Genomic DNA, 23,870 nt, shown 5'->3' on the forward strand with positions numbered 1-23,870 from the left:
TCCGCGAGACCCACATTGGAAATTTTGTTTTTAGTATTTTGAAAAATGGTCTAATTTATTTTTAAAAATATGGTATTTTGAAGAATTTTAGTATTTTTCTATCACAACCCTAATGTAGTGTTAATAAATGCAAAATTTCACTCCTTTTGAAATCTGTATGGCAGATTAAAAAGAATTTGAATAATTTCAAAATACGGTGCAAATCTCTACAAAATTTCATGTCATTTGATAACTATATTGCAAATTATGAAAAAATTTTGTTTTTGAAAAAAGAAACCTATTTTGTGAAAATTATAGCATTTTAGAATTGCATTGCAATTTTGATAAAGTGAAAATGTATACAAAATTTGGCGACATTTGGTTGCAAATTGTAAAAAAAATGTATTTTCAAAAATGCACGGTATGTTATGGAAATTGCAGAATTTTTAGCAAAAAACTCTAATAAAATAAAAATCAATACCAAATGTTTTAGGTACATTGAAAAAGTAAATTTAGTGAAAATCTTTACACAATTTTGGGAGCGGGATTTTATAAATTGTTCTGAGTATGTATGTTTTAAAACTTGCTACATTTTCTAAAATAGTAAGAATTCCACTAAAATGCCACACTTAAATAAAAAAAAGTACAAAATTTCTACACAATTATATTTTATTACCAAATTCGGTAGTTGAAAAATCGGTAAACCATCTGTCAAAATGAACTAAATTTTATCGAAAATCTGCTATACAATGAACAATAATGAATAATGCATTACCGAAATTCGGAAAGTTTTTCCCTAATTCGGTAATTTTCAGTTTACCGAACTGTTCGGCAGTTGAAATTTCGGTAATTTTTTATCGAATTAGTTTTCATGAACGTATTAACAAATTAATATTTTGAAAAAAAAACGAAAATTGTATAACTTTTGAAACTCTTAAAAATATGGATAAGAATTTATCGAAATGCTTTAAAACGACAAGCTCAGATTTGGATTAGACTTTATAAATCTAGGATATTTACGTCATCCTGTTTTACAGTTCATGTCAACTCCCGAATTGTGGAATATTATAAAAAATTAAGATTGATTAGTTTCTTTAAAATTATGCAGCAAAAAACTATAATTTATTAAAACCGAGATACTGAGTTACCCTGATTTACAAAATCTTTGAATACTAATAAAAATAATATTCTTTAATCAAATTTCATGTGTGTGTCCTATCTTTAATCAAATATTTCAAAATATTCAATGAATTTGCATATTGCTCTGTTCAAGTTAAAAACAAGAAAGCGTTCGAAAATGTATTCCGATTGGTTTATTATAATTGCATTTTTTTAGTATGAAAATCAAATTCTAATGCTCACTTTTCATCCCTGTTATTGCTCTTTTTTAAATATTTTTGAAAAAAATATTTTGAATTTTTCAAAAAAAAAAAACATATAGTTTAACATCTTGATTATTTAGAAGTGATTTTCTTGAGAATTATTTAAGTTTATTTTATTTGTATCATATAATATTATTTTTTTAACCCTCTACAACCCAAACCCGCCTTTAGACGGGCTTTGATTAAAAAAATCGCTGAAAATCCATTTTTCAACCATTTTTTTTATCTTTAAAAAAGCATTGGGAGGAAAAATCTTAAAAATTTTGAAAATTTATTAGTTGGAAGTTTTACTTGTTTTATGTGACTTTGCCAATGTTTTTTTAAATGTAATTTTTAAGGGGTCAACTTTGGCTGTGATTTTACTAACATTATCCTAAAAGAAGTATGCAGTAATTTTTGTAGTGTCATAGACTATGCCTCCACGCATTTTTTTAGTTTTTTTAGTTTGTAGCAGAAAATGTGAAAAACATGAAAAAAAAGTGAAAAGTGACTGTAAAAACATGATAAAATTAGATAGGCAAAATGTAATGATAGGAGATGGTAGAATAGGCCAAATACTATCAAAAACAAACGTAAACTAAACACGATAAATACAAAATACAATACTAAAAATGAAACAAGAAAAACATAAAACAAGAGAAGTTAAGCTTTTCGTCGAACAAAAGTAGCTCGAAATTACCTCCTGAACAAGGGAAAAATAAAAAAAAATGAAAGGAAAAATTTGGGCAGTACAGGCTTAAGAGGAGAAATATAGTGATCCTAGCCGAAAAGACCGAAATAGGGTGGTCCAAAAATTGTGCTTTAAACATTTTGCGCAACAACCACATTTTTTTTTCTAATTTAAGGTCGCCGTTTTGCAGATTTTAAAATAAAAAAAACATCATTATTTGATTATTTAAAGGTTTTGATCCTGCCGTGGAAAATATTTATTTTCGGATTGTGGTTTTGCAGCGCGACTGTGTTTCAAATGTAGGTGGCGCCAAAATAAGGTTACTTGTCAAAAATCGCATTCCTTCCTGCTGGATTTAAGTACAAAATCGCTTATTTCTCGTGATTCCCTGCATCAATCTTAATAAAACTAGTTGCAAAAGACGAGAAAAATTATTTGCTTTAAATTAATGAACATAAATTTTTGGGCGCGCAAAAATTTGTGACCCTTTTCTTTAAAAAACATGTTTTGGAACACGAAAAAAATAGTTTCTCCGTTTATATTAATGAAATAAACAGTTATATAGTTGATAACAGATGTGTTAACGTATATTCAACAATTTTTATTGATTTTTGACAGACTTTCTTGCCAAATAGTCTAAATTACTATCTTTTTCTAAATTTACAGTTTTCTCATAGAAAAATCAAACAAATATTGGAAAGTTGTACACCAAATTGTTGGAAATAATTTTTCTCATCCGAATCCGGCATAAGTTTTATAAAAATGTTGATTATGAAGAAAAAAACACATTTTTTCAAAAAATCATAGGTTTACGCTATTTGTTCATAGGTGGCGACATGTGAGCAATTCTCTACCAAAACCGGAAATGGATTTTATTTGTATTTTTTGATTTGGCTCAAACTTTGTGGGGGCCTTCCCTATGACCAAATATGCTATTTTGTGTCATTGGTTCACCCATACAAGTCTCCATACAATTTTGGCAACTGTCCATACAAAAATGGTATGTAAATATTCAAACAGCTGTAACTTTTGAGTGAATTTTTTTAACAATTTGGTGTCTTCGGCAAAGTTGTAGGTATTGTTGAGGACTTTTGAGAAAAAAATAGGTACACGGAAAAAAAATTTGAGGATTTTTTTATCAACTTTTTTTTTACTAAAACTCAATTTCCCAAAATACGTATTTTTTGATTTTCGAGATTTTTTGATATGTTTTAGGGGACAAAAATCCGCAACTTTTGAGCCATAGAGAAACATGATCAAAAAATCTGCCGCCGAGTTATGAATTTTTGAAAAAATAGTGATTTTTGGAAAAAATTGAAGTTTCATGCAAAAACAAGTTTGACATTATTTTTTAATGCAAAATTGAATTTACAATCGAAAAGCACTTTACATATTTTTTGATAAAGGGCTCCGTTTTCTAGATATAGCCACCGAAAGTTTTATTTTAGCGAAATATTTGCAGTTTTTCAATTTTTAAAAATAGTGACCATGAGTGACCATTTCTAAAAATATTTTTTTTGAAAAGTTCAGAAAATTTGCTATAAAATTGTCTAAGAGACATTGAAGATTGGACCTCTGGTTGCTGAGATACAGCGGCTTAAAGAAAAAGAAACACGAAAATTGAAGTTTCCTAAGTCTCACCCAAACAGCTCACCATTTTCTAATGACGATATCTCTATAACTAATGGTCCGATTTTCAATGTTAATATATGAAACATTCGTGAAATTTTCCGATCTTTTCGAAAAAAATATTATGAAAATTTTTAAATCAAGACAAGCATTTTAAATGGGCGTAATATTCAATGTTTGGCCCTTTTAAAATGTTAGTCTTGATTTTAAAATTTTCAAAATATTTTTTTCGAAAAGATCGGAAAATTTCACGAATGTTTCATATATGGCTCAAAAGTTGCGGATTTTTGTCCCCTAAAACATATCAAAAAATCTCGAAAATCAAAAAAATACGTGTTTTGGGAAGTTGAGTTTTAGTAAAAAAAAAAGTTGATAAAAAAATCCTCAATTTTTTTTTTCCGTGTACCTATTTTTTTCTCAATAGTCCTCAACAATACCTACAACTTTGCCGAAGACACCAATTTGATCAGAAAATTCACTCAAAAGTTAAAGCTGTTTGAATATTTAAATACCATTTTTGTATGGACAGCTGCCAAAATTGTATGGAGACTTGTATGGGTGAACCAATGACACAAAATAGCATATTGGGTCATAGGGAAGGTCCCCACAAAGTTTGAGTCAAATAAAAAAATACAAAAAATAAAAATGGTCGAAATCGGCCGATTTCGTAGAGAGTTGCTCATGTGTCTTTTAGCTTTGCTGCAAATTCTCTATAGTTTAAAATATTTTCAAGATTAAGATAAAAGATTAAACAAAAAAACAAATATCGAATTTGTGTATATCAATCGATCATTATGCTAAATATTTTGGAGAATTCATGAAATTCGCCATTTTTACATAATACCGAAATTGAAAATTTATTATCAAATTGAAAATGAAAATCTTATTTAAAAATTATGTACCCATCTATTTTTTATCCATCCACATTTTGTTTAATTGTTTTTCGTGGATTTATGAAATATGTTAAGAAACGTGAGTCTAAATAAAAAACCTTACACGGTACCGTCATCAGGGTGACATTGGGTCTGGGGGTGAGATTGGGTCAAAAATGCTGAAATTTGTGTGATCAAATCTTACCCCCAAGACCCAATGTCACCCGTGATGACAAAATATAAAATTTTTTATAAAAAAAAAAAAATATATCAGCTTACGATATCACATTATGAAGGTGTCTCACTTTCTCATGCATTTTCAACCTGTGTAAAACAATCAACGTCGCTGTACGTAATTAATGTTAACAATTTCATTCCTTATTATTAGTGACAATCCGAGGTTGTGGGTGTGTGATGCTGAAAAGAGGGGATGATGTCGGACTATCCACCGTCCAAATGGTGGCACATAAACGGGTTAAAGGACTTTTGTTAAACCAAACGGGATTATCTCTCTCTCTCTTCGGCGAACTCCACGAAAGTTTTTCAAAAGATGATTTGAATGAGTCGAGGGGGGAGTAATGACAAAGAGGACAGGGGGTAGTTTTCCAAAAATATAGTTTTAGGGACGGTTGAGAGGGGTAGGCAGGAGGAGAAAAAAGGGTCATCGGCTCCAGAGAGAGTATACACTTACGGCCACGGTTGATCCGTTTTTGCCCACTCCGCCGGCCTGTATCACCGCAAAGAACTGCAGCAGGGCCCAGCTGCCGCAGACGATCGTCATCACGGACATTGAGTTCCACAGCTCGAAGTCGCCCACAATCTACAGGGAGGGGGGTGTTTTTTTAAGGTGAAGGGGTAGGAGATAGCAGTACCAGATATTGGAGCAAGGGGTGGGTTGAGGGCGGTGTTTTTTTGTTGGTGAAACAATGCAAAAGAGATTCATATGGTTAGGTGCTGAACAATGAAAATTTGATGGAAATTTTGATATTTGCTTATTATTAATATTCTATGAAAACTTTTAAAAACTAAATTTCAGGGACGCATTCTCGGTTATTCACTGGTAACAAAACGTAACGCAATCACTAAGGCAGAACTAAACTAAAGAACTCTCTTTTCTGTGGACAAAGCTGTTTCTTTCAGGGGCAAGTGTTTTCGTGTAAATTCATTTAAAATTCAAATGTTTACACTGTGTTTTCCCCACCTTTGGTAACCATCACAGGCCAGCGACCATGATAAGCCTCGAAGGACTGAAGAACAGCGAGAGCGTGCCGCGGCTGACCTTTGGTGCGAGTCGATATTGCCTTACGGTAGTAATCGACAGCAAAGGTAATTCACGCTTAGGAGGAAGAAGAAAGTGCTGTGATTTGATCATATTTAAAATATCTCAATGAAATAATATCACACTGAACTTTTAAATTTCTTCATGAAAAAAGAAGTATTTCGAAACATATAAAATAAAAGATTTTTTGATTTCGTACTGCGAATGTTAACTAGAAAGTATTGTCAAATATTCTTTATTCAATTTTGTAAAAATATCAGTTTTTGACAAGGCAAATATTTTTCAAAGCCGGATAGTTTACCCAATTTTATGGATTTAATCGATTTTTTTACTGATAAACAAATCAGCAAAACTGAAAATCATCGTTTATTTCAAAATTTAAATTGAGAAAGGAATTTCTGATCGAATTTGTATCTTCAGCAAAAATGTAGGTTGAGATTAAAAATTTTCAGGAAAAAAATGGATTCAAAAATGCAAATTTCCCGAGTTTTTTAATTATTTTATTTATTAAAAATTAAATTCTCGAAATTACAGATTTTTTTATTTTTGATTTTTTTAAATGTTTCAAAGGAAAAAGGTATTTTCTGCGTTTGAGTTTAGGATGGTGCAAAATCTGGTACCAAAGTCATGATTCCTTGAAAAAAATGATTTTTGGAAAAAAAAGATTTTAAGAAAAAATGATTTTATGAAAAAAATGATTTTTAGAAAAAAAATCTTACATGTTGACAAACAAAATTTCCAAAAAAAGTTTTCAATGTTAACTCAAATTTGTAGTCGAAAATTACCATACACACTTTTTGATGATTTCCGCCGTTTACAAGTTATAGGAGTTTTACTGCCCCTGATCGCATAAATGTCCCATATGCATTTTCATCGTTTTTGAGTTATTGATGCAGTTTTGTTCAAAATTGTGAGATCTTTCAGAAAAGCATATAACATCCAATACTTTGTTCTAGAAATCAGGAGGAAATCCAGTTTTTTCGCGAAAACTTAACACGTAACCTTATGTGTGGGACAAACTTCAAATGCGTTTTTCTCAGCTTGCTGTGTTTGCATATGGGATATTTATGCGAACATGAGCAGGCAATAAAAAAATATTTAATGAAAAAAACATTTTCGGAAAGCTGAGAAAATTTCCAAAAAAAATATGTTTGCTTGATTTTTATCATCAGACTGCTGGTTGTTTGGATATAGAATTTTAAAGCTTGAATTATCGAAAAATTGGTGGTTTCAATATTTGAATGAAAAATTGCTTTAAAATAGATTATACACCTGTCCACTTGTTTTGCCATCATTAGTTTCAAAAATTTCTGAAAAATTCATCATATTTTTTCCGTTAGCGAAATCAAAAGTTTTTGCAGTGCTGTACAGTGAAATTTCATTAAAAAATCTAAATATTCTTAAATCACAAAATAAACATACAAAATATAATTATCAATGCTGAAAAAAGCATTTTAAGTTGGTTATAGTTGATTAGACCAGTATTTCCATGAAATTTTTAAAGCTCAAAAAAGATTTGCCCCCCGATATAAACTTTGATAAATATTTGCAACGCCCTAATTAGCTCTCATTTTTCAACTAACGTTTTTAAGGAAAACTGTTGGTTTGTAAATGTTTAAAAATGCCAAAAAAAAAATTCAGTATAATTTCTATAGAAAAGTAGGGAAAATTGAAGGAAATATTCTAAGCTATTCGAAAATAAATGCTCGAAAAAAAAACAAAAAAAAAATCAACCTAAAATGCCTATAACTAAAACACGGTGCACTTCATAAAACAAAATAAGAAAAAAAAACTGATTTTTTAAATTTCTATTGACAATTTTTATTCACAATTTTTTTTACAAAAATTCGATACCAGATTAGCACCATCCACTCAAGCGCAAAAGATGCATTTTCAGTTAACTTAAATATATCAAGAAATTGAAAAATTGAAAAATACTTATTTTCAGAATCCAACTTCAAGTGATGAAAATGTAATTTAAAAAAAATGTTAATTTTTTTCAGTGTATCTATTATATTCTGAAAAGTTCAGATCCAATCTAGATTAATGCCGAAGGTGTCAAATTAATCAGCACTGCTCTTTTTTAGATAGAGATTTTTAATTCTAGATAGAGGCAAACTTATGGAACATTAGACGAGCTTTCCGGTAAAAATATTTACGAAACTGACAAAACCAAGTCTGTCATATAGAAATTGCCAAATACCACCAAAAAACGCGTTTTTTCAACATTTTTGTTTTTAAAACCGCTGTATCTTCCCAAAGATTGGACATAGGACAATGGTCAATATGGAGACTTTTATGTAAAATTGTCTGGAGAATCAATTCTCACAACCGGTTTTCAAAAATTTTGACGTTTAGACCACTTTTCAAAAAAACAGTTTTATTAAATGATTTTTGTATTTTTTTAGGAGAGACATGGGACCATCCACAAACCACGTGGACACTTTTTTGAGAATCTCAACCCCCCCCCCCCCCCCCTCGTGGACAATTGTCCATACAAAAAAAACATTTTTGTATGGAGCGTGGACAATCGCCATACCCCCCCCCCCCCCCCTTAAAGTGTCCACGTGGTTTATGGATGGTCCCCATACCATCCTGCATTTTTCGTCAGTCTCTTGATAACATTCTAGGCTTTTTTCTCAAAAATTTTGAACGAAAAAAAATCGTGACATCACCTTTAAATTTAAGTATTAGACTTAAAAATCAAAAAATCTCATAGATGTGGCGCGAATTTTTGTTTCAGTGTATTTTTTCAAAAGGCCCGTCCAATTTACTAAAAGTTTGTCTTTGACCACTTTTTGATACGACGCAACGGCTTCGAGATACAGTAATTTTTGTATTACAAAATACAAAATTTTTTATATACCTTACGCTCTTCTCAAATGTTATTTTCGAGTACTATTTGCTCCATATACACAAAAATGGCTTATATAGGCCTAGGATAACATGTCTTTATACACAGCAAAAAATCCGATGGTAAAATCGCATGCAAAAGCATGCACATCACCTTCGTCAAATAAACACACTCCATGTACAATTTTTGCAAACACAAAAAAAAGTTGCAACCGACGGGATTCAAACCCAGCACCAACAGTAAGGACTGGCGCCTTAGCCCACTCGGCCATCAGACCGATGAAAAGCAGAAAGGATAAACGCATATATGAGCTTGACATTTGGGTCATGTCGGTTCCCCATACTGATGGGCTACATATTTCAGGGTGTAATATTACAGAGAACTTCAGAAAATAGTGCAAAATTTATTTTACACCCAGGCGTTTTACACGCAGCTGGATTACTACTTTTTTAGCTGTGTAGTTTTATTGAAATCGGAGAAGGTCGGGTACCGGAAAAAATCCTGATTTGAGCTGGAATTGATCACATAATAAAACTAATGCTGATATTTTATATGTAGAAAATATTCTGTGAACTCTTTTCTACATGCTAGATCAATCGATAAAGTCTATAAACGCTTTATCGAACAAAAGGATTTATTTTTTCCATAATCTCTAAACAATTCAGTAAATTTATGGTAATATTTCACAAATTATGCAATATGCAATGCTCAATTTTGTATTCCGGTAATACTTTCATGTACAGTTCAGTGAAAAGATTTTTTCATTTTGTTTAGAAAATCATTTACTTTATCGATTAATTTTTGTAAGCATTGAATTATTTAAAATTGCATTTTCAATTCTCAAAAACAAATTTAATACAACATTTTTTGGAAATTAAATTAATTAATTGTCATCTTGAAACGGTTTTTTTCAAAAGACCGGAGTTTAAAAAAGAACCGCGGTTTTTTTTGTGAGCCACGGTTCGTTCGCTCTTTTCAGTGAACCGGCTCTTTGAGCGGCACGCTCTATTTTGCCCACCTCTAATTCTAGAGAAATACTCAATTAATGATTTCGGTGAAAAAATTATTTACGGTAAACTCGCTTAATTTTTTCATTTAATTTTTTTAAAATCTAAATATGTACACAATTTGACAGAATACTTCTAAATCTGTATACAATTTTACAGAAATTTTAGTATTTTTGACAAGTTTAAGATTTTTTCTATTTCTGTAATTTTTAAACATGTAGAAAATCTCTAAACTTCATATTAGGCACAGGAAATTTATTCAATCCACTAAAGAAATGATTTTCATTCACTCCTGAAAGTTTCATAAATATATTTCATGTTTAAAGTGAGTAACAGACGATTTTTGCTAGAAATTTGACCATGAGCAAAGCGAACTTTCTAAGCGTTTTTCTCGAAACACGGAATTGATTTACGGGTGTCACGATATCTCGAGATTGTATGATCCAAATAAGCTGAAATTTGAAGTGATAATACTCAAGATTTCGGGTGCATGACGAAGCTCGCTTTGTGAAATTTTGTTATTTAAAAAAATACAAAAATCAAAAACTTACCAGTATGAAAAACATTAAAAAAAACTTTTTTTTTAAATAAACTTTTTGGAAATCGGCCTTTGTCATGCACACGAGACCGGTTTAACGAGTCTCCACAAATAAATTTTAGCTGATTTGGTCAAAGCTGTGTTGATACATCATTTTTTGAAACTGGTAACTTCAACTAGCTATACAAAAATGTTGTAAATTTTTTTTAAGGTTGAAAATGTATATTTTGATGCCCTGAAAGCAGATTTGAAATCAAGCTTGTGCCTTTGAAATTATTGCCGATTTAAATGTATGTAACCCCTTAATTTTTTTTTTGAACAATAATTGAAATAAGTGTATAGAAAATTCCAAACGCAGTTATTACCAAATTATTAATGAATTAGAATAAAAATTTTAGTTTCCAGTTAACCTCTTGTTCAGCACTTGCAGAATCGATAATTGAATTGAATTCAGGAAAAATCTAAAAATGTAGAGAAATGTGTCAAAATTGAGAATGTTGGTTATTTTTTTTAAAGACCAAACATTCTAAATTCAAAACGAACAACTTTCTTCTTCCTCCTCAACGCACACGCTATCAAACCCCGCATCGCCAGCAGTGATTTCTTGCCCACCCAAAATAACCGAAATAACAACAACAAAAGAACACGCTGCGGCTGTTGTTGATTAGATTATAACGAAAAAAAAACGCGATAATATGTAGGTCATCGCGTGCGTGTCTTCCCCTTGAGACGCAATAACAAGTCTCCGCGCGCCAAATATTTCGCAGAGTATCATAACACAATTTACATAGCTGTTGTTGTTGTCACAAGAGAAATTATCTATAGCATTCGCACAAACTGTCCCCCCGACGACGACGACGACAACGGATGAAACGACGACTAGGACAACAATCATGAACGACGACGACGAGGAAGATGACCGAGACCGTGATATGTATGCTTTAGTGGATTAGTAGGGTAGTTGGCCAATTGATGGAGATTTTTTAGGGAACCCTTTTTTGTAATTTTTAGAAATTAAAAACCCACCCACTTTATTTCAATGACAAGCAAACTTGTCAAAGAAGTGTCACTCTACGAGTATCTAGATATTTGCTGATAAGCACGTCTTACATCTAGTTGCTATTCTATTCTTTACACAGATGATTCGTTCAACTCTGAATTTGATGCAGTAGTGTAGCAGTAGTGGAGCAGTAGAAGCAGTATAAAGGAGGTATTAGACTATGACAAACAAACAAACTCGTCATAGTGTCATAGTCTAATACCTCCTTAAGTTTTTCCTGAGTAAAATTTCTTCTTCAAATTGAAATCAAGCAAATTCAACCCTTCTCTCAACATGTCAAAATCAGAATAATTCAAGGTCTCCATTTCCAATCAAAACCAATTATCGTCCTGTTTGTCAACCCCACTGGCAGTGGCAGTGGTGCCATCTTCCCGTGCTTTAAGGTCAAATCAATAATCTATTCTCTCACGCGCTTTGGTATACGACCAACGACAACGACCGGCCACTTATACCTCATGCTCTTTGCTCTTGATTATTATTGAACAAGCAAACCTCGGGCCAACGACGATAACGATCCAGTTTTGTCAGTCGTTGTGTGTATTATGCACCAATCAGGCTGTGTGATACTGCTGCATGTGTCTCGTTGGAACGTCATAGAAACTGCAAAACCCCCAGAGGGAGAGTAGTGCACTTCCGGAGCGGGACAAGGTCAATCCTTAATAGAATGCTCAGAGAAATGATTCGATTAGTGAATCACACAGAGTCCAAATCGTCCGACTTTTGACCTATATTTTTCGGATGATTTCGCACAATCTTCCACAAGCGGAATTCCAAGTGCAAGTGGCGCGATTTGTGCGGAGTGGCGTGATGAGTCGGTAATTTCTTCATTCATGATTCGTTTTGGTTGTGCCTTCCCACTTGACACCCGGCGAGGTGATACCCGGTCAGAGTCCAGTGTGTGTTTGGACACGCGGTACACCGGCGCAGAGTCAGTTGATAATGCTGGCAAATTTGGGAACGTAGCAAAAAAAAAATGGAAGAAGACTACGCCAGAGTTAACCGTTGCAGAGAATCGCGCCATGCGCAAATTTTACCAAGTTGTTGATTACAGGGTGACTACCTGAATTCATACAAATTGCATAACAGAACTCTAGTTTTTTGTTTTTTAAGTTCTTGAAAATCTTGGAAAAATCAAATTTTGCATAGTACTAGTAAAAACTGCAAATATTCATGATATCAAAAAAAAAATATTTATCGAAATTATTTATGAAATCTGCGTCTTGAGGTTGTATCAAAATAACTTTTTTGCGGAGCACCAGCTAAAAAAAAGTAAAATAAAAAAATGGCAGTAGCTTTAAAATATTCATTTGCGGAATTTAAATTTTATTTATTTTATTAGTTTGGTTTTCCTAAAATAAATGATTGAAGAAAACAACGTTGTTTCAGAATAGTTTACATCATTGTTATAATTTTTTGTGTTTTTGCCGTAAAAATAATGTTTTTTTTTTAATAGCATATTGGAACTTTTTTTTTGCTGACTGAAATTTGCTTATATGCTTGAGCTCTATCTTTTTAAGAGAAACTTTGGTTCAAAAATAAACAATGTTTTTTTCACGTTTAATACATAAAAGTAAGTAAATCAGTAATTAAAGCACAGATTTTTTTCATAATTTCCCTTATGATGAAATCGAGGGAAGGTAAAAAAAATAATTTAATTTTGCTGCTAAGTTATGATTTTTTGAAAAAAAAAAATGACTTCGGTTTTTTATGTAGAAGTAAAAAACTAAAATCGAAATACTTATGTTTTTAGTGATAAACAAACATCAATTGGCTGTATCTTGAAAACGGTCTTTATGAACTATATGGACATTTCTGTAAAGTACTTTTCGATTGCAAATTCAGTTACATACATGTACACCGTCAAAAATATCAGAGGTTGGCATGAGCACACATTTAAACTTTTTTCGAATCTTTTTGCAGAGCATTAAAATTTGCCGAGATATAACTATTTTAAGTTAGCAGTTTCAAAAAACGGGTGCCACGATATCTCAACACTGTCTTGACCAAATCGGCTCAAAATGTTGGTGAAGACTCATTAAACCGGTCCTGTGTGCATGACTAAGGCCGATTTTTAAAAATATTTCTATATTTTTCATGTAAAAAATCGACAGTTTTTGATTTTTGTATTTTTTTAAAAAAGCAAAATTTCAAAATCTTGCTTCGTAATGCACACGGGATATGTCGTTAGAGTCTTCACCCCAAATTTCAGCCGTAAATCAACTCGGTGTTTAGAGAAAAACGTTCTTAAAGTTTGACAGTTCGCTTTGCGCATGGCAAAATTGTGAACTTAAATCGTATCTTACGAAATATCTTCATGAAACTTTCAGGAGTTATTAAAAATCATCTTTTTAGTGAATTTAGTGAATTTTCTGTAAAATGAAATTTTGTGAATTTCTACATGTATGTAACCCCCCATAAGGCCGTTGCAAATATTTTTTGAAGTTTTTTTTTTGAAGTATTACTACCTTAAAGGGCAAAAAAACAAAAAAACATTACATTTAAATGAAAAAAGTTTTTTAAAATGCATTTTTCACCTGCTCAGTTGTTTTGCAATTATTAGTTTACAAAATATCTGAATATTGTCGATTTTTTCACCCAAAAAAAACTTTTTTGCGGTACTGTACAGCGGAGTTCAGGGTGACCACTCAAATCCCATTTTCAATTTCCCGACTTTTTGCAGACTTTTCCAGAATGCTCAAATAATACGCATTTCTTATCTAAAGAATGATTTCAAACAAAAAACTTTCTATAAGAAAAGTCAATATTAACCACCGAAAAAAAATTAAATGAATTTAAAAATAATCCAAATATAGGCATTTTTTGTAAATACAGAAACTAAACAACAATTGAAAAAAACTTCACAAATGGAACTTCATTATTATGATTCAGAGTAGAAACACAAACAATTAGTCTTTGAAAAAATTATCGAAAGTTCAACAATACTTATAACATTCATGTTATTTTTTAAATTGGCAAAAGTATAGTTTTTGATACTTCGTTTCAACTGGAAATGACAAAAAGTTAAAGATAACTGAACTTAAAATTAAGTTCCTATTTTTTTTAAACTTCATCATCATTGTGGTTTGGTTGAGCGTTTTAGCAGAATGCATTACTGTGAATACAAAGAGACGAGTTGTTCCTTTTAATTCCGCTATATATATAGCGGAATTAAAAGGAACAACTCGTCTCTTTGTATTCACAGTTCATCATCATTTTAAATCAAAGAATGATTAAAACATAATTGCTGAAATTATTCATTCAAAGGATTTAGAAAAATGTCAAGAAATTCATAAAAAAAATTGCCTGGTTCCCTTTTTAATTTTGTAATTTTTGATATTGTTTTTTTAAATCAATGTTAATTTATCTAGTGGTCAGTATTTAACTGTTTTTTTTTTCAATGAACATTCAGTTAGATATGATTTTATGTTTTACCACTTATTTTAAGCAAAATGTTTGAAGAGACAATTTTTTTAAACAGTTTTGCAATAACTCTAAATTTCTTGGATTATTTTTTTGCAATTTCAAAATTTTCTTTATGTTTTCAAAACGTAAAAAAGTTTTTAAATTTTGGATTTTATTCGATATTTAAGTTTTCCGAAAACTGAAAATCAAGCTTTATGTATAGTAGTAATTTAACCATACTCACAAAAAAAGTTTAACGGCAACATTAAAAAAAAACATATTTTAATTACTTAAAGAATTTAGTTAAACAATTAAAAATATTTACCAAAAAACCATTGCCAAACTCAAGTTGGAATCTGTTTTCAAATATTCAATCTATGTGACAAAATGAAATAGAATCATAACTCTAAGCTGGCCATTAGGCTCTATTTTTATATTAGTTTTTCATTAACTTTACCTCTTGTATGATAAACAAAAATTTATAGAGATCATATGATTCATGAAAAATATTATGAAGATCTGTGTCAAAGACTCCAATATTAATTAAGATTTTGAATGTCTTAAACAGCTTTTCCATACTCAAATATATTGAAATAGTGAAAAGAACCTTAAATTTAAAGTAAGTTATTAAAGCAGAATTGAGTGAATTCAATTTGAGAATTGTACAAAATATTACAAAATTATTCAAGAGTTAAAAAATAATTTTCAATCAAGCATGCTTATAATTCCCGACTTTTCCCGACTTTTTGACAAAAAATCATAAATTCCCGACTTTTTCCCGATTTTGGCGAATTCCCGACTTTTTTCCCGACTTTCCCGATTTCCCGACTTGAGTGGCCACCCTGGGAGTTTCACAGAAATTCAAAATATTTTTAATCGATCCTAGACACGCTAAATAAAATTTTAGACGCAGTAAAAGGCATTTAAAATTGTTTTCAATGGAATAAACTTCACAGAAAAAAAGTTGAATTTTGGAATGTTGAAAATTTTGTAGGTTGCCTCTTTTTTTGAGTAATATTAATAAAAAATGTGTAAAAATGTGAACCTGTTTAATATTCATCAAAAACTGATGAAAATTAATCATTTTCTGGGGCAAATAAATCATTTTTTTTACACAAAATCTGTCACCATTTTCTGATGAATATTACCATCATTTTTTGTTTTCTGTGATCTTTTCCCATTAAAATTTTGAAGTTTTTCGAAAAAATATGTTTTTGCCTTCTGATTTTTAGGAAAGATTTTGAAGAAATAAAAAAAATAACGGCCTAAAATTGAAGTCAAAAAAATACTAATTTTTGGTTTACATGAAACACAACTTTAACAAAAATCATAACTCAGCATATATAAAAAAAATACGGAATTGGGGAAATCGTTTATGTTTTGATGAAAATTAGATTTTTTAGGCCGTTGCAAACATTTTTCAAATTTTGCCTTGCACCCTGGCGCAATCTCGGAAACTGCTGGTTCGATTTTCAAAGTTAAAACAGGAATCTTTTTTGAAATGTTATGATCTCTTCAATAAAAATAATCTTTTTTTTTAATTTGGTCTAAATAATGAAAAGAGAAAAATTATCTATTTTTAGATGTTTTCAAAAGTAACACTTGATTTTAAAAGTTTCAACTTGTTTTCATTTAAAAGATCAAAAAAATCACAATAAGATTCCTTTTTTAACCTTGAAAATCGAACCAGTAGTTTCCTATATATCGTCAGTTAAAAATAACAGGCAAAGAAGGAGACACTTGAAAAACTTATTTTCATCGTTCCGAATTCACGGCGTGTTTTCTAGAACAACCTTATCAGGAAAAAATAGTCATCGCCACTTTCAAAAGTGTCTTATAGGAAACTTTCTCAGCTTTCCAATGCTTCTAAAAGCGAAATGTTTCATCGGGAAATTTCTGAGATATCTCTATTTTAAGTTTTTTGGTTTTAAATTCCTTTATTATTTAGTGGAAACTTTATACTAATAGTTCAAAAAACTTATCAAATGATGTGTTTCATGAGTCATTTACTCATAAAAATGTTTGCACATTTTTATGAGTAAGACAAGAAACAACTTTGTAGAAGGTTGCAAACCGCTAAACATTTTGAAAACTTGGTTTTGTCTAAGTTTTTGAATATATGGGATTTATTCAGAAATTAAAATCATAAAACAGTGTAAAAATGTATTTTTTACAAGAATTATTTCATGATTACATGTTTTTTGTGTACAAATATCACGTGTCTACTCTGATTTAGCTTGTTCAACCGAAACTTTGGCAGGTTTGTGATTGTTAATGGTATTATTGAATTTTAATGAATAAATTTGATATTTTCTAAAGCAAACATTAACCAGGAACATAAATACAAATATGATTTCAAATCGAAAATGTACTACATATTACTGTAGCAAGCTTCAAAACTCATATTTTCATGAGTGTAAAACAAAGATAAAATTTTATAAAATGTTTTCTGTAGAAAATGCCCTTAAAAGTAGCAATAAAACTCGAGTCTTCCAATTCAGAATTCTGAATACACCGTCACAATTATTTATTTTTTGTTTGAAAAAAAATAAATAGTATTTTATTTTAAAAAATCTAACAGAAACTTTCTTTCTAAACTATTTGAACAAAAATCAAGACATATATATTTTTTAAGATGAGATTGAAGAAGAGAGTCTTATAAACTTCTAAAATATTGCTAATTCCCAGTGTTGTAAATCCGACGACTATGATTTATCTGGCGATTCATCGCTGCCTGTTACACCTCACGAATAAGACTGCTGAGAATAATCTTTATTCTCAAATTGCCACAACTAGCTGTCATTCGTCAAGAGTGCAGACGATGATTGTAACAACCCATGACTGCTGGTGTTAAACGGGGAAAATTATAATCAAATCGCAGCAAGTTGACGACTAAACCCAATCATTCAAATTTTTATTCGTCTATGCGATCAAGTGTCAGTCGGGAAAGAAAAGATCAAAGCATACTCAGAGGGCCTTTCTTCAGGCAATAGTTATTCGCTCGAAGGGATTTTTTTTCAACAAGTAATTCCTTGATCATTTAATACAAAAAAAACTGAAACAATCATTTCATACTAATGAAAAGTATTTCTCCTAAAGACAGCAACAGTAATTTGCAGTATAATTTCGAGTATAAAACATGATTTGTATCCATGCAACTAGTTAGTGTTTGATTAAGGAAATATGATATATATTCATAAAAATCTTGTAATACCCTATCAATCTCAAACCTGTAGAAATTTCGATTGTATCAGCTAATTCCAAGCTGAATCAGAGCAGGCCGGTGTTATTTGTACACAACAATTATGTTATAATATATTTGTTCTTGTAAAAATAATATTTCAATACGATTCTATTATTTTATTATTTGAATAAATCCCACTTATTCAAAAATTCGGTTAGAACTTAATTTTCAAAATGTTTAGCATTTTGCAACCTTCTACAAAGTTGTTTCTTGTCTTATTTTGCACATTTTGGTCAGTTAAATACACATGAAACACATCATTTGACAAGTTTCCTGGACTGTTATTTAAAAGTTTCCAATAAATGATCAAGGATTTTAAAAGAAAAAACTTAAAATAGAGATATCTCAGAAATTCCCGATGAAACATTTCGCTCTTAGAAGCATTGGAAAGCTGAGAAAATTTCCTATAAGGCACTTTTGAAAGTAGTGATGACTATTTTTTCTCCTTAAGGTTGCCCAGAAAACACGCCGTGAATTCTTTGTGTGGCTATATCTCAGAAACTTGTTGTCCAATTTTCAAAGTCTCAGAGAGAAATTTGTACGATATTTTCTCAGCCTTTAAAAAAATCAGTGTTGGCTTTTCTTCACAATGTTCAAATTTCCGAAAATTATAACCTGAAAGTGAATATAACTCTAAAACGGTGCATTTTATCGAAAATTCTATGAAGTTTTTTCGTTTGCAAATTTGATTAAGCATTTAAGAATATTTCTTGGACATTTTCAGGAAATATTTTCGATATTTTAAAAAATAAGTTTTTTCAAAAACAAATTCAAATACGTTTTGGGAATCAAACTTAAAGTGAAAATAAAGTGAAATAAATAAATGTTTTTTTTAGTCACTAAACCGATCAGAAAAGCCCATCTCACGTACCACTTTTGTATAAACATCTGCCGAAATTGTATGGAGCCTTATATGGGTGAACTAATGACACAAAATGGCATACTTGGCCATAGGAAGGACTTCTACAAAGTTTGAGCCAAATAACAAAATAGAAATAAAATCTTTTTCCGGTTTTGGTGTAAGTTGCTCTAATATTATTATTTTTTAAATGATCCAAAGAGTCCTAAAATCAAAAATAATGCAGAATTTTATTTGGTTTCAACAAATCTTTTGAAGTATTATTTTCATAAAGGGGAGATGATCAAATTTTCGTCAAACTATGCTAAACTCCCACGTTTTTAGACCATTTTTCAAGAACATTTAAACTTTAGAGAAATAATAAAAACAACGTGTCTTGTTGCAAACTAACCCGAGAAATCGTAGTAACCACTCGCCTAGGATGGATCCTTAGAACATTTCACCAACCCAAAAACCATCTAACTGCAGTCGAAGATTGCTTGGGAAAACCGAAATGAATTTCTCTTGTCCTACCTAAAAAAAAACGGCTTATCCACACTTTTCAAAATCGATAACCAAATTATCTAAGATGAAAATTAACAAAATACACAGAAAAAAATAATGTAAATTTGGAAGCTTTAATTTTGGAAGGTTGAATATTACCTCTTTTATGATGTAATTTTACCTCAATTTAGACTGAAAAAGTGACATTACACCAGAAAAGTGGTAAAATTACACATTTCCAGAGGTAAAATTACACCTTTTTTCTGACATAAAAGATGTACCCCTTCCCAGATGTAATATTACCATGATTTTTTTTTTCTGTGTAGAAGAAAAATCAATGTTTTTTATTCACAAATGGATTCATTTTCATTACTCCGTAGACGTATGAGTATTTAGAGCTTGAACACAGTTTATGATATCTTTTAAAGACGGACATAGGTGCTAGAGACAACTGCCTGAAAATATCATTTATTTATAACATTAAAAGTTTCATCAAAAGTTTTCACGCAAAAATCCTCAAAATTAGGAAAAAAAATTTAAAAAAAACTATTTTCCACTTGAATTAAGTAACTTGAAGAAAACATTTCTCATTTGTGTCGTCACCCTGCACAGCGCTCTGATTACGCTGCGTTGTAATGTGTACTTAAAGCCAATGAAAAATAAGTGGCAAAGAACAAAGAGGAGAGGGGAGGGACGTAGACTTGTTACGATCAGTCAGCCCAGACTGAGGTACTTTAATCGCGTGCACTTTTTTTCCTATACTGCAACCGCACACGAGCTTATACTGCTACTACTACTACCACTGCACACACGGAAACGATCAGGTCGGTAGTTAATACTACCCTGGCCTACCGCAATTTAGCAATCTATTACGTTGTGGGAGGGTGCGTTTAGCAGTTGTTGATCAGGTCGTCGTCGTTTCATCGCTTCATCGTACGGGGGGGGGGGGCAGTTTCAACGCAATCATCTTCCCATCCCATGTCTAAACCTGAAACAGCTCAAACTTACTTTCGTCATCCAGATCCCGGGCCCAAAGACGGCCGATATGAGGTGAATCGCGATGATCGTGCACTGCGCCTCCGTCACGTCTATCTTCCCAAATCGCAACGTGCCCGACACGTACGTCTGCCAGTGGGCACAGTAGAACAGGGTCATCGCGCAAAAGCACTGGAAGAACATCCACCGCGGGTAGAAGCCCAGCTGGACGGAGATGCACGCCGAAAGCGCCACAAACACGGTCGAGATCGAGTCACAGCCGTGGTCGAACAGCTCCCCGAGGGGCGTCGACGAGTTTGTCCGCCGGGCCTGCTTGCCGTCGATGGCGTCCAAACTTTGGTACACAAACAGGCCGAGCGCGCACAGGGCACTCGCCCACCGGGGCGGTTCCGAGCGGCCATCTGGACTGTAGCTGAAGAAAATAAATAAAAAGGAAGAAATGGTTAAAGCTATAAATATGTTTGGTTGTCATAAACGGTTGGTTGAGCAGGGCTAATCATGGCGCACTAGACCTGACCATGTGCATGATAACGGAACCGATAACGACCGATGCGGATAGTGACGTGATCGCAAGTTTGCACGACATTGTGGAGCGACAGGGTGGTGTGATATTTGTTAATATTATAGTTGAGCAATTCTCTACGAAGTCGGTCCTTTTTCATCAATTTTAATTTTTATATTTTTAAATCCGGCTGAAACTTTTTTGGTGCCTTCGGTATGCCCAAAAAAACCATTTTACATCATTGGTTTGTCCATATAATTTTCCATACAAATTTGGCAGCTGTCCATACAGATATGATGTATGAAAATTAAAAAATCTGTATCTTTTGAAGGAATTTTTTGATCGGTTTGGAGTCATCGGCAAAGTTGTAGGTATGGATAAAGATGGTATGGAAACACGGTGAAATTTTTTTGGTGATTTTTAATTCAACTTTTTGTCACTAAAACTTGATTTGCAAAAAAACACTTTTTTTATATATGTTTTAGGGGACATAAAATGCCAACTTTTCAGAAATTTCCAGGTTGTGCAAAAAATCTTTGACCGAGTTATGATTTTTTTTATCAATACTATTTTTTTTTTTTTTTTCAAAAAATGGAAATATTGGTCGCAAAAATTTTTCAACTTCATTTTTCGATGTAAAATCAAATTTGCAATCAAAAAGAACTCTAATGAAATTTTGATAAAGTGCACCGATTTCAAGTTCTAGCCATTTTTAGGTAATTTTTTTGAAAATAGTAGCAGTTATTCATTTTATAAAATTAGTGCACATGTTTGCCCACTTTGAAAAAAATATTTTTGAAAGGCTGAGAAAATTCTCTATATTACGCATTTTTTTTAACTTTGTTGATACGAACCCTAGTTGCTGAGATATTGCCATGCAAAGATTTAAAAACATGATAATTGATGTTTTCCAAGTCTCACCAAAACAACCCACCGTTTTCTAATGTCGAAATTTCAGCAACTAATGGATCGATTTTCAATGTTAAAACATGTAAAATCGTGAAATGTTCCGATCTTTTCAAAAACAATATTTTCAAAAAAATTAAATCAATACTAACATTTTAAAAGGGCGTATTATTGAAAAATAGACGGCGTCCTCTCTCGCCCAGCAAAATTAAGTCGATGAAGTAGTCGGTTTCGATAGAGAAAAAGTGGAAAACGTGGTTTAAAAATAGCGACGCCATCCCCCTATGAAAGTATATCAGAATCTGCATGAAATCTGTCCTCATGCATGTTGTTCGATAGAGGTGTATGACATTTTTGCCCGTTACCGACAATAATCGACACTACCGATGGCCGGTTGATTGTATTGCAGAAAAAAATCTTAACCGACCGAGGATTGAACTATCAATGACAGAGCACCAACATATTCTTCTCTCTGAAGTGTTGCTAGGGGACGCGCCAGCATTATATGTGTTGGTGAGAACTGCAGATCGCTGAACTGTTTACGCGCGGGCAAAAATGAGCTAGGGGAGCTGGGGGTAAGACGGCCACCCTAAGGGAGAAGTTTTACTAACATTTTTTTATTAACACAACAGATTATTTTGATCTCAAATTATGTACAAGTACATATTGTTCTACCAGTAGTCCGTCCATTATAGAAATGACCAAAATTAGTTGGTCTAAACACCAATTTTCAATACTTTTCAGCAATTTAAAAAAAATTATTGAAATCGTAAATTTTATATATATTAAACACGCTGGTAAGACGGCCACGCATGTGGGGTAAGACGGTCATTGCTAAAAATTAACCTAATAACTTAGCTAAATCCACCCAAATACCTACATAGTTGGTTTAACAGACTTCTCTGAACATCATACACAGCAAAAAATCCGATGGTAAAATCGCATGCAAAAGCATGCACATCACCTTCGTCAAAATAAACACTTAATATTACACACTGCATGTAAATTTTTTGCAAACACAAAAAAAAAGTTGCAACCGACGGGATTCAAACCCAGCACCAACAGTACGGACTGGCGCCTTAGCCCGCTCGGCCATCAGACCGATGAAAAGCTGTAAGGATAAACGCATATATGAGCTTGACATTTCGGTCAAGTAGGTTTCCCATAGGGACGTGGCGTTACATCGTGCTGCCACCTGGTTTTTTTAAGCGCAAGAGTGTAAAAGTGCTGAGTCATCGTCTAAAAATAGACGGCGTCCTATCTCGCCCAGCAAAATGAAGTCGATAAAGTAGTCGGTTTCGATGAGAAAAAGTGGAAAACGTGGTCTAAAAATAGCGACGCCATCCCCCTATACTGATGGGCTACATATTTCAGGGTGTAAAATCACATAAAATTGCATAAAATAATGCAATATTTATTTTACACCCAGGCCTTTTACACGCAGCTGGATTACAACTTTTTTAGCTTGTGTTGTTTCAAATGTACAGAAATGTGCTATTTAAAAAAAAACAAATTTTGGCTCAGTGAATTTCATATCATTGCGACCACATTTAATGAAAAACTGTGAATTTTTACTACAAAACAAACACAATTTGATGCAAAATAATTAGTTTTATAATTCGATTAGAATGTAAACCCATGTAAACAATATTAGATTAGCATTTTTTATGAAAAGTTTGATAGGATTTCATACTTTTCAATGAGTTTTGCTATATCACAGTGAAGAATGTTGTGCAACCCATTTTGATTGAAAATTGCTAGTTTTATTGAAAATGCTTTTCCTTATCTACAAATATGTCTTAATAGTCAAAAAACCGTCAAAATTATAACCTATATCATATAAAATTTACAAATTACGGGTGGCCGTCTTATCCCCGGAGGAGGTGGCCGTCTTGCCCCCAAATAAATTATTTTTTTAAACATTTTTTGCAAATAGCTCATCGCATTTTTAAAACTTTTCCGAGAGACATAATCTAGGGGAAACTTAAATTTAACATAAAAAAAAATTGAAGACAGGAAACCATATTGTTATCTAACAAAAATGTTGAAGAAAATGGCATCCAGTTCCAAACATTCAATATTACGCCCTTTTAAAATGTTAGTCTTGATTTGAAAATTTTGAAAATATTTTTTTCGAAAAGATCGGAAAATTTCACAATTGTTTCATATATTAACATTGAAAATCGGACCATTAGTTGCTGAGATATT

The 23,870-nt window shown here is 31.9% G+C and overlaps 1 protein-coding gene across 7 annotated transcripts in view; it reads right to left on the reverse strand.

Moving 5' to 3' along the window:
• LOC120430840 (cholinephosphotransferase 1) overlaps positions 1 to 23,870 on the reverse strand; it is a 61,060-nt gene that overhangs the window by 24,712 nt on the left and 12,478 nt on the right. For 4 of the 7 annotated variants that reach the window (XM_052707311.1, XM_052707310.1, XM_039595963.2 and 1 more), the window contains exon 2: positions 20,267 to 20,666. In XM_052707311.1, the coding sequence (XP_052563271.1) occupies positions 20,267 to 20,666 (400 nt within the window). Of the gene's footprint in view, positions 1 to 5,223; positions 5,353 to 20,266; positions 20,667 to 23,870 lie in introns of all 7 variants that reach the window. The other 3 variants (XM_039595966.2, XM_039595962.2, XM_039595964.2) reach the window with 1 other exon arrangement.

Source organism: Culex pipiens, chromosome 2 (assembly GCF_016801865.2).
Source record: "Culex pipiens pallens isolate TS chromosome 2, TS_CPP_V2, whole genome shotgun sequence".
Taxonomy (NCBI): Eukaryota; Metazoa; Arthropoda; class Insecta; order Diptera; family Culicidae; genus Culex; species Culex pipiens.